The sequence below is a fragment of the Cyprinodon variegatus genome, unplaced genomic scaffold (assembly GCF_000732505.1).
Source record: "Cyprinodon variegatus isolate N-32 unplaced genomic scaffold, C_variegatus-1.0 Scaffold499, whole genome shotgun sequence".
Taxonomy (NCBI): Eukaryota; Metazoa; Chordata; class Actinopteri; order Cyprinodontiformes; family Cyprinodontidae; genus Cyprinodon; species Cyprinodon variegatus.
The window spans coordinates 47,506-62,707 of NW_015150952.1; the positions used below are offsets into that span (position 1 = coordinate 47,506).

A 15,202-nucleotide genomic window follows, 5' to 3' on the forward strand; every position below is an offset into this window, starting at 1 on the left:
TACTTTGTTTAATATATTTTATTAAAACTATACTTTTCATGTATTTCAAATCTGACTGGAGTTAGTAATGCCAGTAAGATGTATTTTAATAGCAACCCTCACTGGTCAAGAAACTTAAAGTTCTTTAAAATAAAAATATTGTGTGAATTTATCTCAGACCGTTTAAAAGATTAGAAAAGATAAAAAGACATCGAAGCAAAAATAAAAAATTCATCTGCAGTTTATGTCTGGATCAGATGCCTGAAAAGAAGTATGGAGACGGAAACACAGGATGCTATAGAAATATGTTAGAAATCCTTTTTTATTCTAGTTAGTCTGCTTAATACAAATGTTTGAAATATTGCACATTTGTTTTAATTACAGGACCATCAATCAAATAGATTACTAGGTTTTAGTGGCAGACTTGTTTTATATTTTTTATTTTTGGGACAGTTATTCTTCTGAATATCCCAGAATAAAAAAGCGTAGGTTATCAGCGTTCGTCAAGCATGAGGAGCAATTAACATGTCATCTATCAATGTTCTTCAGCCCAATTTAATTAACTTATCATTCTCCATTTTCACTATTCGTCTCCCTGGTGTTTTCCAACGTATTTGTTCTTTAGTCAGGCCCTAGCAGGAGCCGCTGACCTCTCATCCCAGTCACTGCCGTATCAGGGTCTGAATTTTCCTTTGTCTGCCTTTGATTTCTCGTTTTTTTGTACTTTTCCTGTGTCTGACCTGTGGAAGTGCAGCCGGAACAGATGTTGGGCAGCTTCTGCAGAGACGGTGTATCATTGTTATCAGCCAACATCTGGTTTTGGTGTCAGACCCTTAAAATCAAAGAACCTCCATCAGCTTCCTCTGAAGTTGAGCCAAAAGCTTCCCACCTCTCCTCTTAGCCACTTGAAAAGCTCTCTGGGAAATGTAGGAAATAACTGGAATAGACGCAAACAATGCAGGGCAACCTTTCCCAGGACACTAAAAAGAGCCAGTTTCTGGGAGTTGAGGTTGACCTTCGTTGCCTTCTGATGTGCGTTTCTGTTCAGGCTCAGCTCCAGCGCTCGCTGGACAGCGCCGTCACCCTTCAGCCCAGGGCCCTGATTGGTCGGCGCAGCAGAAAGGAGGCGGCGGCGGCGGCGGGAACAGAGAGCGGCGGACACGGCGGCAGCCCCATGTCTGAACAGGACTCTGGTATTCTGGACGTGGAGGATGAGGAGGAGGAAGAGGTGAGCATGTTGGCGCCACAAACGCATCCAAGTGTTGAAGTTACATCTGAGCCTCTGATCTGGTTAATGGTTGAAATAAAACTGCATCATAAATGAGCTATTACATCAGCTTTACATGAACATGGAGTCCTTCACACATCTCAACATTATTTTCTCCTGCTCCCTTTAGCTCGTTTCTCAACCTTCACACTCGCATATTTTCCACCGCTGTAGCCTGGCTCCCATCCTCCATTAAAACCAGAGCTACTCCCTCTGTTCATCCTCCTTTCTTCTTCAAACCCATCTATTTATTTATGTATGTGTTTATTTTGTTTATTTATGGCGTAAAATCCAGACACTGATCTGCTGACAAAAAGACATCATTCAGATGTGTGTTAAAGGCTTTTCTTTAGATGAAAACAGGATAGACAAATTATATTATTCATAGAAAAATATAGTTTAAAAAATGTAATGTAGTTGGATTAAAACAGAATGCAAAAACTAACACTAGACTGAGACTAAAAAAACCACAGATGAAAAAAAAAAATGGGAAAAATTGACATTATATAAACAGAAAAACTGAAAAGAAGGTATTACCCAGACATGTTCATATTAGTTTACTTTGTTCCTTTTTATTTGTATGTGTGTTCTATGATCAAAAATAATAAAATATAAGTGACAAAAAAAACAGAATGCTTATATTTTTTGTAATAACAAAAGAAAATAGAAAAATAATAAAATTAAAGGTTCATTTTAAAATGTTTAAAAATTTAGGAAGATAAAATGTTTTAAAAAATAAAAATATTTCTATTAAAACATATAATTAAAGTGTAACAATTATTTTATCTGTTTTAGAATTATTAAAGTGTTATGTAAAAAGAAACTTTTGACCATATTTTAGAAACATTTTATAAACCTATCATTTTTGTAACAGTTTAAACAGTTTTTTCTTATTTTGCTATGATATATTTGTTTTTGGTTAGATATTTATTTGAGCAGACTAACTAATCAAATAAATGAATAAATAAATAAACATTTAGGGTTCTAAAAGAATGTAAATTTTTAAGACTACACTTAATAAGCTGTTTAATTTAAGTTTTTATTTCATATTTTTGGTGCAATCGTAGCACTGCCTGACGTCATCTTTAATGGGAGTCCATCTCCACCTAATGAGCGGTTTAGGGAACCTTTCTAAACACAACTTGACTTAGTTTTTTCCTAATGTTTACTTGAGTTACAATAAAAAACAAAAAATCAAGCCAATTTAAACAAACTAAAAGCACTATTTGTTTGAGGGTTTGGGCCATTTAAGCATTTAAATTTCCTTTAGTTTGAAAACCTTCCTTGTTTTCATGGTCTGAACCTTTAATTGTTGTCTTCAGACACAACACTGGCTGATTACGGTTCAAATATGTAGCAGGAATGTATTTACTATAAGCAGAGCAGAAATAACAGGCACTTAGTTCCCACCATAGGTGACAAACATGGTGTCATCATGGCGGCGTTCCGAGCCTGAACTCTTGCAGCTCTCCCTCTCAGGATCAGAGCTCCTTTGTTGTTCCCGTTTGATGAAAGCAAAATACAATGAAGCTGAGGAGAATTGAGCTGAACTTGTCACCCCCACCTGCCCTGCGTTGGCATTCGGTTTGCAGTTCCCCATGGCTTATTGACGTCCTGTAAACTTGACTCAACCTTCTCCGTGTGAAGAACCTTGTTCAGAACAAAGACCAACGCTGCAGTCTTCAGGGTTACGACCGAGTTGGCGCCAACGGCCTTCAGAATGCCAACCAGCCGCCGTCCATCCCACCCAGTCTTCCCCTTCCCTTATTTAATGACACCCCCCGAAACCCCTTTTTTTGGTGCGCTTTTTATGTTCAGCTGCTTCTATTATTTCAATCCCTCTATTTTCTATTTGTTTTTTTTTTTCTCTTTAAACCTTTAATTGCCCCACCTCACCTTTACTGACCTCTGTTCACCTCATCTGCTATGGTTTTGGTTCAATCCAGGTTTTTGGGGATTTTTCCTCCTGTTTGCATCCATTCTGTTCCATCATTGCCTGAAACGCTTGATTTACCTCATTTGGTTTATTTATTTATTTATTTATTTTTAAAGAAAGCAAAAGCTTCAGATGCTGAGGAGTAAATTTTAATTTAGCATGGTGTAGAGCTCTGTCAAATCTGTAGAAAAATGCAAAAACAAAAAATCATAAACAATTGACTAGAAATGTACCATCTGTTTCATGTTACAGCTAAACCACATTGTTTTTTTTTTTATTTTTATGTCCCTTATTTTAATTAAAACAAGGTGGAGAATATAATGACATTTGAAGAACTATCAAAAAGGGGTCGTTATCGGGAGTATAGAGACTATAAAATGTTCTTTTAGCTAACAAAGCAACACATTTAGAGCAGTTTTTTATACCAAGATTGTAAAAAAAAATTATGTAAACATTTTGCATTTTAGATAAAAAAATAAAATAAAAAAAAGATTCAGAACTCTTTAAGAGGAAAATTTTTAGTTTCAGCTGGTTTAATTTAATAAAAAGTCAGAACCTTTTGCTATATGATTAATCATTGATTAATTGAAAAATTAATCTACAGATTTATCGATTTGCAAAATAATAATTTGTTGCAACCCTAATGTGATGAAATATTACTATTGAATATCTGGCCTGGTGCACAAGCTTCCCAGATTGAAAAGCCAATGAAAACAACACATTTTAAAGTGATTGTTCTCCTTTCCCAGATGAATAAATCTGGATTGGAGAGTGTCACATGCTGTTGTTTTAACTCAAAGTATTTAGTGAAAGATGTACTTATTTGGCCAAGACAGATTAAGAAGGGGCATCTTTTATATTCTGGTTGACTAAATCTCAGTTTACTAAACAGAGAATTACAAATGTCTGAAATGTTCCAGCAAAGCAAAGCAACATATCGATTGTGGGGAAACTAAAAGCTGTAAAGTCTAACCCCTTGTTGACTGAGTTGGGATGAAACAGGTTGTGGTTTGTGCTTGTGTTCAGGTCCCAGGAGCTCAGGACTTGGTCGATTTCTCCCCAGTCTACCGCTGCCTCCATATCTACACTGTGTTGGTGAGTCCTTCCTCTTTATGTCCTCGCTTCCTTCCTACAAGCAAAATAACAGCAAACTCATTTCCACCTCTGGTCATAATCCACCTCTGATCTCTGCCTGGCTCATGCACACCGCCGCTGGTTTAAACTGGCCGGTTAAAGGACCTGTTCTGCTGAAAAGTGCAGATGAAACTGAGTAGAATGCGTCTGATCAGTCTATGGCATTATCACACAGATTGAGTTGGACAATCATCCGCAGCGTTGCCTTCAGACTGCAGGAGGTTTGTGTGCTGAGGGGCTCCTCCTGCTGCTGCTGGTGTTCTCTGAGGCCTCCAGCTCAGGCCTGGCTTCGCTCCAACCTGGCTGCGTGTCTCTTCTCAGTCTGAGCGAAAGCGACGCGGGTGGAGGTGTTGAGTGGGCCACGGCGGGGTCAGCTGCACATTTCGGGCCCTGACTGAGTGTTTGTATGTTTGCCTGCAGGGGTTGTGACCGGGCCAGCTCGGCCACAGGGTCGGCATTTCTCTGCACTGTGAGATTGTCTGTGTGTGTCTTAAGGGGGGGGGGTTCAGCAACAGGAAGTGCATGAACTTTGACAGGAAGGAGAAAGCCAACAGACAGGAGAACGATGGAGGGAGGAAAGAAAAGCAGATGAGGATTAGAGAGGAAGAAGTGATGGAGGGAGTGTAGGAGGAAAAACACTGAGCCTATAAGGTTTAGACAGGTGATGGACAGGAGATGAATGTTTTGAAGCTGCTTTTTTTTTATAAACTCCACCTTTAAAAGGTATTTGCTCCTCAAACTGTTTCCATTTTATAAAGATTAGTCAGCTGATTATACGGCTTTCACAATGTATATGAAGAAATCTGAGCATTTTATGGCGTTTAAAGCAACTTCCTTCACTTTGACAACCCTAAATAAAATCTAGCGCAACCAGTCGCCTCAGAAGTCGGCTAATTAGCAGATAAAAGCAATCCTTGTTTGATCTAACCTCTGCGTGGATCCAGATGTTCTTTCAAGGCTTTAGAAGTTTTGCTGGAGAACATTAGGGAACAAAAAGCCTCACGAGGGCCAGAGAACACAGCAGAGACGGGTCAGGGAGACGGAGGAGTGTAATTAAAGATCCTAATCCGTTTATGTCCCACAGAGCTCAGCTCCGTTCATCATCTAATGATGGAACGAGTAGAAATGGACCTAAAACACGCCCAAACTGAATGACGTTACTCAAGTAGAGGAATTGGTCAAGAAAATTTTTTTGTTTGTGTAATAAATACATAATGAGACATCTCAGCCCTAATGATCCATCACCAGTCGTCAGGGACAGGAAAGCTGGTCAGAACTGATGGGAAGATGAATGGAGCTAAACACGGGAGTAAGTCAAAGAAAACCTGATCCTTCACAATGAGGAAAATGACATATAACATGCCAGAGACGGTAGGAAAGTTCTCTGCCTTCTGCTCCTCATGTTTTAGATGTGTCCTTTATTTAAATGATTGCACTGCCTCTTCAGGGTGCCTTCGAATGTAGAAGCCTGTTAATCAAACATTTATTGAGATCAGTTGTATTTGTTACAGGTGTAGGAGGAAGACAGTGGGTCCTGAAGAGCAGGTTGGAAAACAACTGGTTTAGATCAAAGCATTACACATTGATGTTTCCCTCCATTTTCTCTATTGTTAAACTAATGTTTAATTAAAGCTAGCCTAGTAAACCAGCCCCAAGCGGCCAAAATAATTTTTGCCTGCGAGTGGTCTAGCCTCAATCAATGCCCCAGGCTATAGAACTGGCTGGCCAATCACAACGCAGAGATGCGTTTTGAAAATTTTGGATGCAAAGCGGGCGGGATTTTGAGGGCGTGACGACAAAGCTGAACGACGCTGGAGAAAGCACAACAAGGAAGATGGCAACAACTATTGAACAGTTCTCGTTTGACTCAGCTTTGGAATCAGTTTAGGATTAGACTTCGTTGAAACATGAGCAGGAAGAGGCTCTACGTTCATTCATTTTTAAGAAGGACATATTTGCCGTTTCACCGACAGGCTGTTCGTTTACACTCCCCCACCAGCTTTCTGTCGCGCTTACTACGTCACAGTCAGCTGCCCTCATTGATCACAGCGTTGGCCAATAGGTGCAGACATGGTTTGAAAAACATCGGGTTGGTCTCATCAACAATCTTCCGATGTCTCATTCATCAGATCCAGACTAAATTACACATTTAATCTCACATTTAGTCTGGTTTATCAGGCAAGTAAAAAGCTGCAAAGCCTGGGAGAAATGGATGAGGAGCTCTTGTTGTGTACTGCTTAAAGGCTTATTTAGATATCTATGAGGAGCAGGGTTTGGTAGGAAGCATTTTAATGCTGGTTTAACACACTGAGAGGAAAGAATGCGAATAAAGAACAAATTAGAGGAGGATTTAATAATTGGGGCTGGGAGGGTAAGGGCTGCTGGAGGTGTAGCAGTAGAAAGGACAGGAGAGAGTGAAGCAGCTGAGGAGCGATAAGGAGGAGAGGGAAGGGGGGGACGTGGTCATGGGGAGGCCAAAAGGGCAAAAACAGGAAGGTGAGGTAGAAAACACAACACAGAAGGATTGAGATTAGAGAGAGGAGCTAGCTACTGTGGGAGAAGAACTGATGGAAGAGGAGGAGGAGGATGTTCTGCATGAGGAAGGTGTTGAAAGGATTGACCTGCTGACCCCTGAGGTCAGCTTCACCCGCTCTGTTAGCTCTGATGTTTCTGCTCACGTTGGAAAGGAACATATTCTGCAGCTCAGTTTCCAGCTTTTTAGATGGATGCCGTCTGAAAGCCTGGTTTAGGTTGAGAGCGAACTGCTCTCACATGCTCACAGCAGAACGCTTTCATTTGTTTTTCTAGGGAACCTGGATGAGGAATCTTCTTTCCTATCAGCCGGTTTTTCCCCTCTCTCTGTTCACCGTTTTTTCCGAGCCTCGAGTCCACGTTTTTCAACCAGTCGTTGAGCGGCGCTGAGGCCGAACAATACCCCTTTGTTACTCCCTCGCATGTAGTTCATGTGGCAATGTGGACCGAGTTATGATTGATGTAAACATAACCAAGCAGAGAGGAGGGGAGGCTGACAGCGAGTTCCTTTTTTTTTTTTTTTTCTTTCTTGAGAATCGGAGCTTAGACTTTCTTCTAAATGGATCCATTGGTTGGAATAAAGTGAAGGAAAATCAAGCACACACACACCGAGGCTTTACTGCCTTAAAAAGAAGGGAAAATGGTGCAGGTTGCTTTTTTATGATTCTCCAGTGTGGAAATGTTCTAAAGAAAGGAAAATGTAGAAGGAGCAAAATAGGACTTTCTTCTTCTCCAAGTCAACCATCCATCCACAAACTAATCCTCATTTGTTTCCTTGGCCTGCTTACTACCAGACTTGTAAAATCAAGATATTTATAAAGAAAGGACCCGTTTAACGAGATGAAGGAGGCAAAAGATCTTGAAAGGCAACATATTCTGCCCTGTTCAAACTAACTCGGTCTGGAAATTATTAATTGTTATGCAAAAATTAGGGGAAACATGGCGAAAAAAAGAAAAAAAAGTGGTTCATCACACAAAAAAGTCACTGAAATGCGTCAAAGACTCGTCTTGGTTATAAAAACCATGTATTTTTCCTCCCACACTGTTTACATTTGATCACTGCTGCACTTCAAGAAATGGAAATCTCATTGGAGCTGTAAATCGAAATGTATACACTTATTTATGACAATAAAAGTTGTCCGATTCTAAGTCTAAACAACCTGAACTAAACCCTAAATCATTATCCTGGCCTGAGTAGGGCTTTTATTCATTATTCTTGCAACTTTTTTTAAATTAAACTTCTTTAAATGCATAATTGAGAATTGTAGATATAGTTTATAATTTCAGGGTTGAATTCCTGGCTGATCAGGTGTTTACCCACTTGGACCAATAAAAAAAAATTAAAAAAAGTGTTTGTTTTTGTCTCTGCATATCTTCTCACCCCCTTTGTTTCTGCGGCGGTACAAAGGTCACAGCATAATCGCATCATCCCAGGCCTGGACTTCACCCTGCCCAAGTTCCCCTCTCTGGGATCTCAGGGCCGTAAAACGAAGAGTTCACGGCCGGTTGCTGCCGCTGGCTCCATGAATGCTCATTGTTCAGCTACGGGTCAAACTGGGAATTGAAGAATTAGAGCAACTTTTTTCACCGAACAACATCAAACTAAACAGAGTTCAAAGATGTAATCTAGGACTCCTACAATGCCTACAATGATTTTCTTGTGAAAATGCTTTTTCTTTGTATCTTTTTGTTTTCGGCTGACATCCATCAGCCAAGATTTTCTATTGAAGAAACAAAAAAACAAAAACAAATGTTGCTTACTTCAACTGGAAACTATATAAAGTGTTAATTTCCCCCCAAAATCAGAGCGAAATGAAAATGTTTCCTTATGCACAGAAGCAATGTCATGCTCTTCTTTTAAGCCCCATTTATAAAACATGTTTATTACTTTTCATTTTAATCAACATTTCAATTATTTAAATTAAAAATATCAAAAAAGTACTTGTTTAATAAAATACAATGTATAGAATATTTTTAAGTCTTGACTCTTCATAAATATCACCTGCATATTAATTTCTTAAAAAACACAATGTCTAAATGATCTGAAGCTGAGCCTGTTCGATAGTACTTTTGCCGATAATTTCTAGGAGCCGTGTTATTAGATATGCTTAAATTCGACATAATATCGGTACATTTGATTTCCTACATGTAAACAAACCCTTAAGTCTACAATTTTGCTGTACATATTAAGGAATAAAATGCATCCCATTAGTAGTAAAAAAATATTCGAGTTCAGTCTCAGGTAGTTAATTGAATCTAAAGCCAATTAGCTTTTTATCAAGACAGGTGTACGCTTTGTTGGAATACCATCTGCTGCATTAAGTACAAATAATTGTGCTTATTGTGAAAAGTACTGGATTTTTTGTCTTTCTTCCCTTTATAGAGTTACATGCAAAGCTAAATTGGACCTGAGGGGCACTAGATAGTAACGCCTTGATGCTAGCATACAGAGTTGTTAATTGCCTGCTTTTTTCTGGTTTCTGAGGTGTGTTTTGGTGTATGATGGAAATTCTCGCAGCTGCCTTAAACATTTGGCTTCAATGACTTGGGCAGCCTAAATATAGACATTATAATTGCGGTAACTCTTACTAATACAGTACGTCATTAACCATGTAATAACCTGGTAATAACAGAGAAAGTTACACTATATTACCAGGTAACAAGAAAACTTTATGGAGAATTGTACTAAGTGCTGTGCTTCAAATTTTAGGCGGACAAGGTAAAGTCAGACTTCTTAGATTTCAAGATTCATATTAATTTCACAGACAGCAATAAATGAATGTGTTATCTGTTAAAATGCAGTTTTTTACTTTGTATTTAACAGAAAACCAAACCTACAGGAAGCCAATCTTCTTAAATAAACTCTTATTTATATGTAACTTGAGTTCAGTTTTCTATTGGTAGGTGGTGGCCAATAATAGAAAATGTTACCTGGTAACCTAATGGTAATTAAGACATTTCATAATCACATGCAAGTTATTATTTTGAAATCATATACCTTAATCTTGGGTTAATCACCCCAAAAAAGTTTTTCTTGTTACCAAGTGCTATAGTGCGATTTGCTATGTTATTACCATGTTATTACATGGTTATTGGTGTACTGTTTAAAGAAGGCGTTACCATAATTACCAATCTGAATAAAACGCATAATTCCAAACAAATGCACGTTTTTGCATAAATCAATTTAAAGATGATAAAACTTTGGGTTTATTACAAAAATAAATCTATGTATTTGACTATGCGGACTGGAGGAATTGGGGCAGAAACTGTCATGTAGACATTAGTGAATAACCCAATGTGCTCATTTGTTTTCTCCCCGACTTCTATCGCAATGAAAACAGCTGCTGGTCAACACAGCAGAGTAAAGTATGCGAGTTTATCCGTGGTGGTCTGGTCAGTTGCTGAGGGGTTCTGGTTTAACGCTTTTATCTCTGACCTCAGCGGTGACTGTGGGCCTGGGTTCAGACCTCAAACAGACTCTAATACAGCCCAGAGAGAGATAAGAGATAAAGAGCTTCTGTGTAATGGAAAAGAGAGGGTGGTTTGAAGGCCGTCCAATGGAGTCGGCTAAAACTGAATCCGCCACACAGAGGACAGTTGAACTTGTATTAATGACCTGGTAGAGAAAACGTTGAACCCTGTCAAGCATAAACACCAATCATACCCCAAAGTTTTTTTTTTATTTTTTCATTTTGTTTATTTAAGTCGGAAATTAGATTTTGGTGTAAAAGTTTGCAAACTTATACTCTTGCTTTTTTCTGTATTTCCACCTTTTTTATTTTGTTATTTCTTTTTTTTTTAAACCCTGGTTTTATGTTTTAGGGTTTACGTGATGTGTTTGAGAACTACTACAGGAAGCAGAGGAGGAAACAGGCTCGCCTTGTGCTGCAGCCCCACTCTAACATGGTATGAACTTGCACTGTCACTGTTGCTAAGGAGGCACTTTGTTATCCGCACACATCTAACTGAATCCTTCGCACACCTCTCCGGTACACACACCCCTCAACCTGACTCACTGATCCTGCTAGTAAGCACATTAACAAATGTCAAAAAGTTGGACATTTGTATAAATAAAACAAAGGAAAAGACTGCTACATTTAACCAATATTTGCTGTATTAAATTAACAATAATAGGAGTATATAAAGCTTTTTATATTACTTTTGGCATATTTAAATTGGGCTGAGATTGGGGCCAGAATAAATCAGAAGTCGTAAATCAGATATTTTTACTGTTGGAGATTTGCTTGGACACTCATCACTGTTCAATATTTAGCATTTAATACTCAGCGTATCAGTTTAAAGAGAATTTGTGATATAAGCTAGTTAAAGATCAACTTAATGGTTAACTGGAGGTAAGTTGATGTCTATCAACGACTTAAATAGTTGGCTAATCTGGATTAAAGCTAATGGCCATGTAAAGCTAATTACAGCTAAGCTAAAAGCTACAAAGGATGAACTGCTAAACTAACAGAATTAAACATAACAGCTAACAGGTGTCAGTTTAACAGCCACTAACAGTCAAGCTAATCACTACTCTTGGTAAAAGCAACAGCAAAGTAGAGTTGGGGTAAAAGCTATTCAGCTATTCAGTCAGGTTGACAGCCATGTCACACTCCGTTCCGTCCCGGAAGCACGATCCGTTCCACGCATGCGGCATTCGTTAAACTGCTTCTTTGACGTCATCATCAGATATACTCAGAGCAGTCCGGCAACATATGATTAAACCATGTTTAAAAGCTTTTTAGTTGTTTCTTTCTTTATATTACACACTTTATAGTTTAAGGTTAAAACAAAATGAAAACATAAAACTTAAAAACACTAGTATTATGTTTAAATCCAAAGCCGAAAAAGCTGGCTCCCGGAAGTAGCGTAGGATCGCATTTCCGGTGCAGATCGGGCAGACGCAACTGATAAAAACGATTTTAAGGCATTTATTTCCTCAAGAAATACATTATTATTACATTATTAAAAGGAAAACGTCATTTAGCTTTTTTTTAACAAAATAAAATCAAGGATGACCCGGATGTTTATCTGGATGGCACATGAGCAGAACGGATTGTGCTTCCGGGACGGATTGGGTAGTGACAGGCTACATGGGGTAAACGTTAGCAGGTTTTGTGATAAGGCTAACTACTAGCTAAAGTTGGTGTTACAAATGGTTGGGCTAGAAGCTATTAGCAGTCGAATAAGTGAACAGCTAACTGGAGAACGAGAATGTGGCAAATATAAATTAATCCCTATTGTATTAGCAATGTTGCTAGCAGCTATTCTTTGTCAAGTCTATGGTTATTTTGAAAGTCAAAAGTCAAGCTAAGGGGTAACATGTTTCACCAAAAGTAAAATGGAGAACATTTAATGGGCGGGAGTTAAGTAAACTAACAGAAATCTGTCTAAGCCTTCATTCAAACAGACTGTGCTTTTTCCTGTCTGTTGCAAATAGACACCATCTAAATGTTGGACTAATTCCCACTGGCAGCATGGTGCTGCTGCATGACGGACAGCCCAATGTGAAATGTGAACTGATTGGATGGAGCAAAATCCTTGCATTTCTAAATACTGGATCAGTCAGACAGGAAGTCAGAAGCAGGAAGAGTAAATCAGATCCAGGAAATTTTCAAAATAAAAGGGGAGGCTATTTGGTTGGATGAGCTGATTCTAAAAAAAAAAAATAAAAATAAAAAATCCCATGATATTTCTAAAGTTGATGTCCTTTTACAGCAATTTTGTGTAAGCCAGCAGTTTATCATGTAAAAAATCTTTGGAAATCCTTGGTGCAGTTTACTGCCACTTCCTGAGTGGTTAGAGTTGCCCCTATTTAAAATATCTTTTAAAATATACTTGATTGAAAGATATTTGAATTATATGCTGAGGAAAAGCGCTGATCCAAGTTGGTCCAGGCTCCCAAAAGCAGGGGAATATTCTCTGACCTCACTGCTAACTCAGAAGGCCAGCTTCGGGATCATGTTGATTAGCGATTAGGGGGCTATACAGACCATACAACCCAGCTTGGTATATTTTTTGTTGGGGAATGGAAATAAAATTGGCCAGACAACAAATTTAGCATGCCTGGTTTGGAAAAGTCCATAATTTTAAAACAAAACTTGTGGGAGCCCCGTTTAGTGCTGTCACAGAAACATTGAAGTTTCCAGAATAAAGGTATTTGCACTATTTTTATTTTTTTTTTAAGTTTTACAGTACAGCACAGTATAAGACATCATAAACATGCTTTCTTCTTGCAATTTGCACTCTGCGAAGATGTTTTAAGCAGATTTTGGATCGTTCCTGGTCAACGCTTTTATTTTGGTCATTTTCATTTTTGTTGTAATTGTCCTCTCCTCTCCCGCCATCTTCTGTTTCCTTTTTTTCTACCCTTCTCTAGCATGAAACCCTGGAGGGATACAGACGGTACTTCAATCAGATTGTTGGGTAAGTCCACTCTTTATCAGTAAGCTCTGCCGTTTTTATCACTTCCTTAAATAAACTATTATAAATGTAGAGCTTGAAGTACTCAACATGTCCAAGTGACATGGCATTTTAAAGTTCCTGATATCATCTAGATATACATTCAGCCAGAACTGGTATCCTGTGTGCGTTGTCACCATTTTCATGACATTTAGGAGTAGGAAGCCTTTTATTCAAATATCAGTTATACGTTTGACATCTTTTCTGCTTATTAGCATGCTGAAAATGTCCTCGATTCGATCTAAATCTTGGCTGATCGGAAATTCAAAATCCCTTATTTACAACGACACTAAATAAAATGATCCAATTATGACGTGTGTGTAAGTGTACAAAGGTTTCGATCGGTTTAAATCATTTGAGGATGCGTAGAACTGTCTTATTTCAATGAAACGCTTTAGTAGGAGTAGAAGAAGCTGCCTTTTGTAAACAAACCCGTACCCTATCTGTCTGCTCGTCTATAACTTCAGCTATTCTTTGTACCTGCCCCTCCACGTCTTTTTCTTCACTTCTTCAGTCGGGTCTGTTGATGTTGTTTTATCAATACTTTTCTGTTCATAGCCTTACCCATTTTCTCCACTCCCTACCTTTTATTTATGCTTTTCTCCTCCTACAATAAATATGTGTAAGGGATTAATAAATATGAGTAAATAAGGGATGCTCAGACTCTCTAGGCCTCAGCTGATGTGTTGAATGTTTAAGTTTATCACAGGAGTAAAAACTTCTCTCTGTTGAACAAAAACAGCAGTATGAGTGTTGCTTTTTGAGATTCCCAATGAATTAACCTATAGAACGATGTCCTTTGAACAAAATAGGCTAAAGCAGATCGGCACATGAAGCGCCCGGTGATTTGAGGTTCGTTTTTTCTCTTCTGAGTTGAGTGGGAGGTAATGTGCTAAGGCTAATTTATAATCTACAAGTGAGAGATCAAGATACTGTAATAAATCCTCTGGAAATATCTGAGGTTTAGTACTGTTAAGTTTTCCAAAGTTTCTACCAAAATCTAAATGTTAGAAAATGTTTGAAATCAGTCAAAAAGTGGGCATCTACTTGCAGCAGTGTGTAATGTGCAGAGAGAACTAGCCATGGACCTCACTGCAGCTCTTTGTGGTCTGGCAAGTCTGAGCGGGCACCGCTTTGATTGAGACGTTCTGTCAGCGGACAGAAACCAAAATCACTTTGCGGACGATTTGATCCGTTCGGTCAGGCATCATGTCAGGAAAATACCGCAGTGTGTGATCGACGAGTGTGACACTTGGACGGCGGAGGCTTTAGACGCCTGGCGGGATGGAGGAACTGTTTGCTCCGAGTCATCTCTGCTGCTGCTGTGGAAATGTACAAAAGCTGCATGAGTGTCATTGAAAGTCATTGGTAGTTTCTATAGCAGCTTTTTGTCCCTTCATCATTCCTTATTTCATTCTTCATTAAGTCTTGGTGTTTCTCTCCTTCTGTCCAGCTTCTTTGTTGTCGAGGATCACGTCCTTCACACCACGCAGGGATTGGTGAACAGAGCCTACGTGGAGGAGCTTTGGGAGTTGGCCTTGTCCAAAATTGTTGCTGCCCTGAGGACGCACTCTGTAAGATGTTCTAAAATACCTATCATCAATCATCCAACTCCTTTTCACCGATTATCCCCACTGTTTACTCTAAGGTGGTGATAACCAAAGTTGATTGTGCTGTCAGCTTAGACCAGGGGTCACCAACCTTTTTAAGAGCTACTTCATGAGTACTGAGTCATAGGAAGAACTACCAATAATGACCCATGAACTGGAGGGATCAGCATTCACCTTAACTTTATACTAATAAACATATTTTTATGGGATGGAGGAAAGGAAGGAAAGGAGGAGGAGGAAGGAATGAAGGAAGGAATGAAGGGGAGGAGGAGGAAAGGAGGA

General features: G+C 38.8%; 1 protein-coding gene across 1 annotated transcript in view; it reads left to right on the forward strand.

Moving 5' to 3' along the window:
• Positions 1-15,202, forward strand: part of LOC107094665 (exocyst complex component 6B-like) — a 136,959-nt gene that overhangs the window by 36,550 nt on the left and 85,207 nt on the right. The window contains exons 7-11 of the mRNA XM_015390432.1: positions 1,028-1,207; positions 4,209-4,277; positions 10,671-10,754; positions 13,228-13,274; positions 14,764-14,958. Of these exons, the coding sequence (XP_015245918.1) occupies positions 1,028-1,207; positions 4,209-4,277; positions 10,671-10,754; positions 13,228-13,274; positions 14,764-14,958 (575 nt within the window). The remainder of the gene's footprint in view (positions 1-1,027; positions 1,208-4,208; positions 4,278-10,670; positions 10,755-13,227; positions 13,275-14,763; positions 14,959-15,202) is intronic.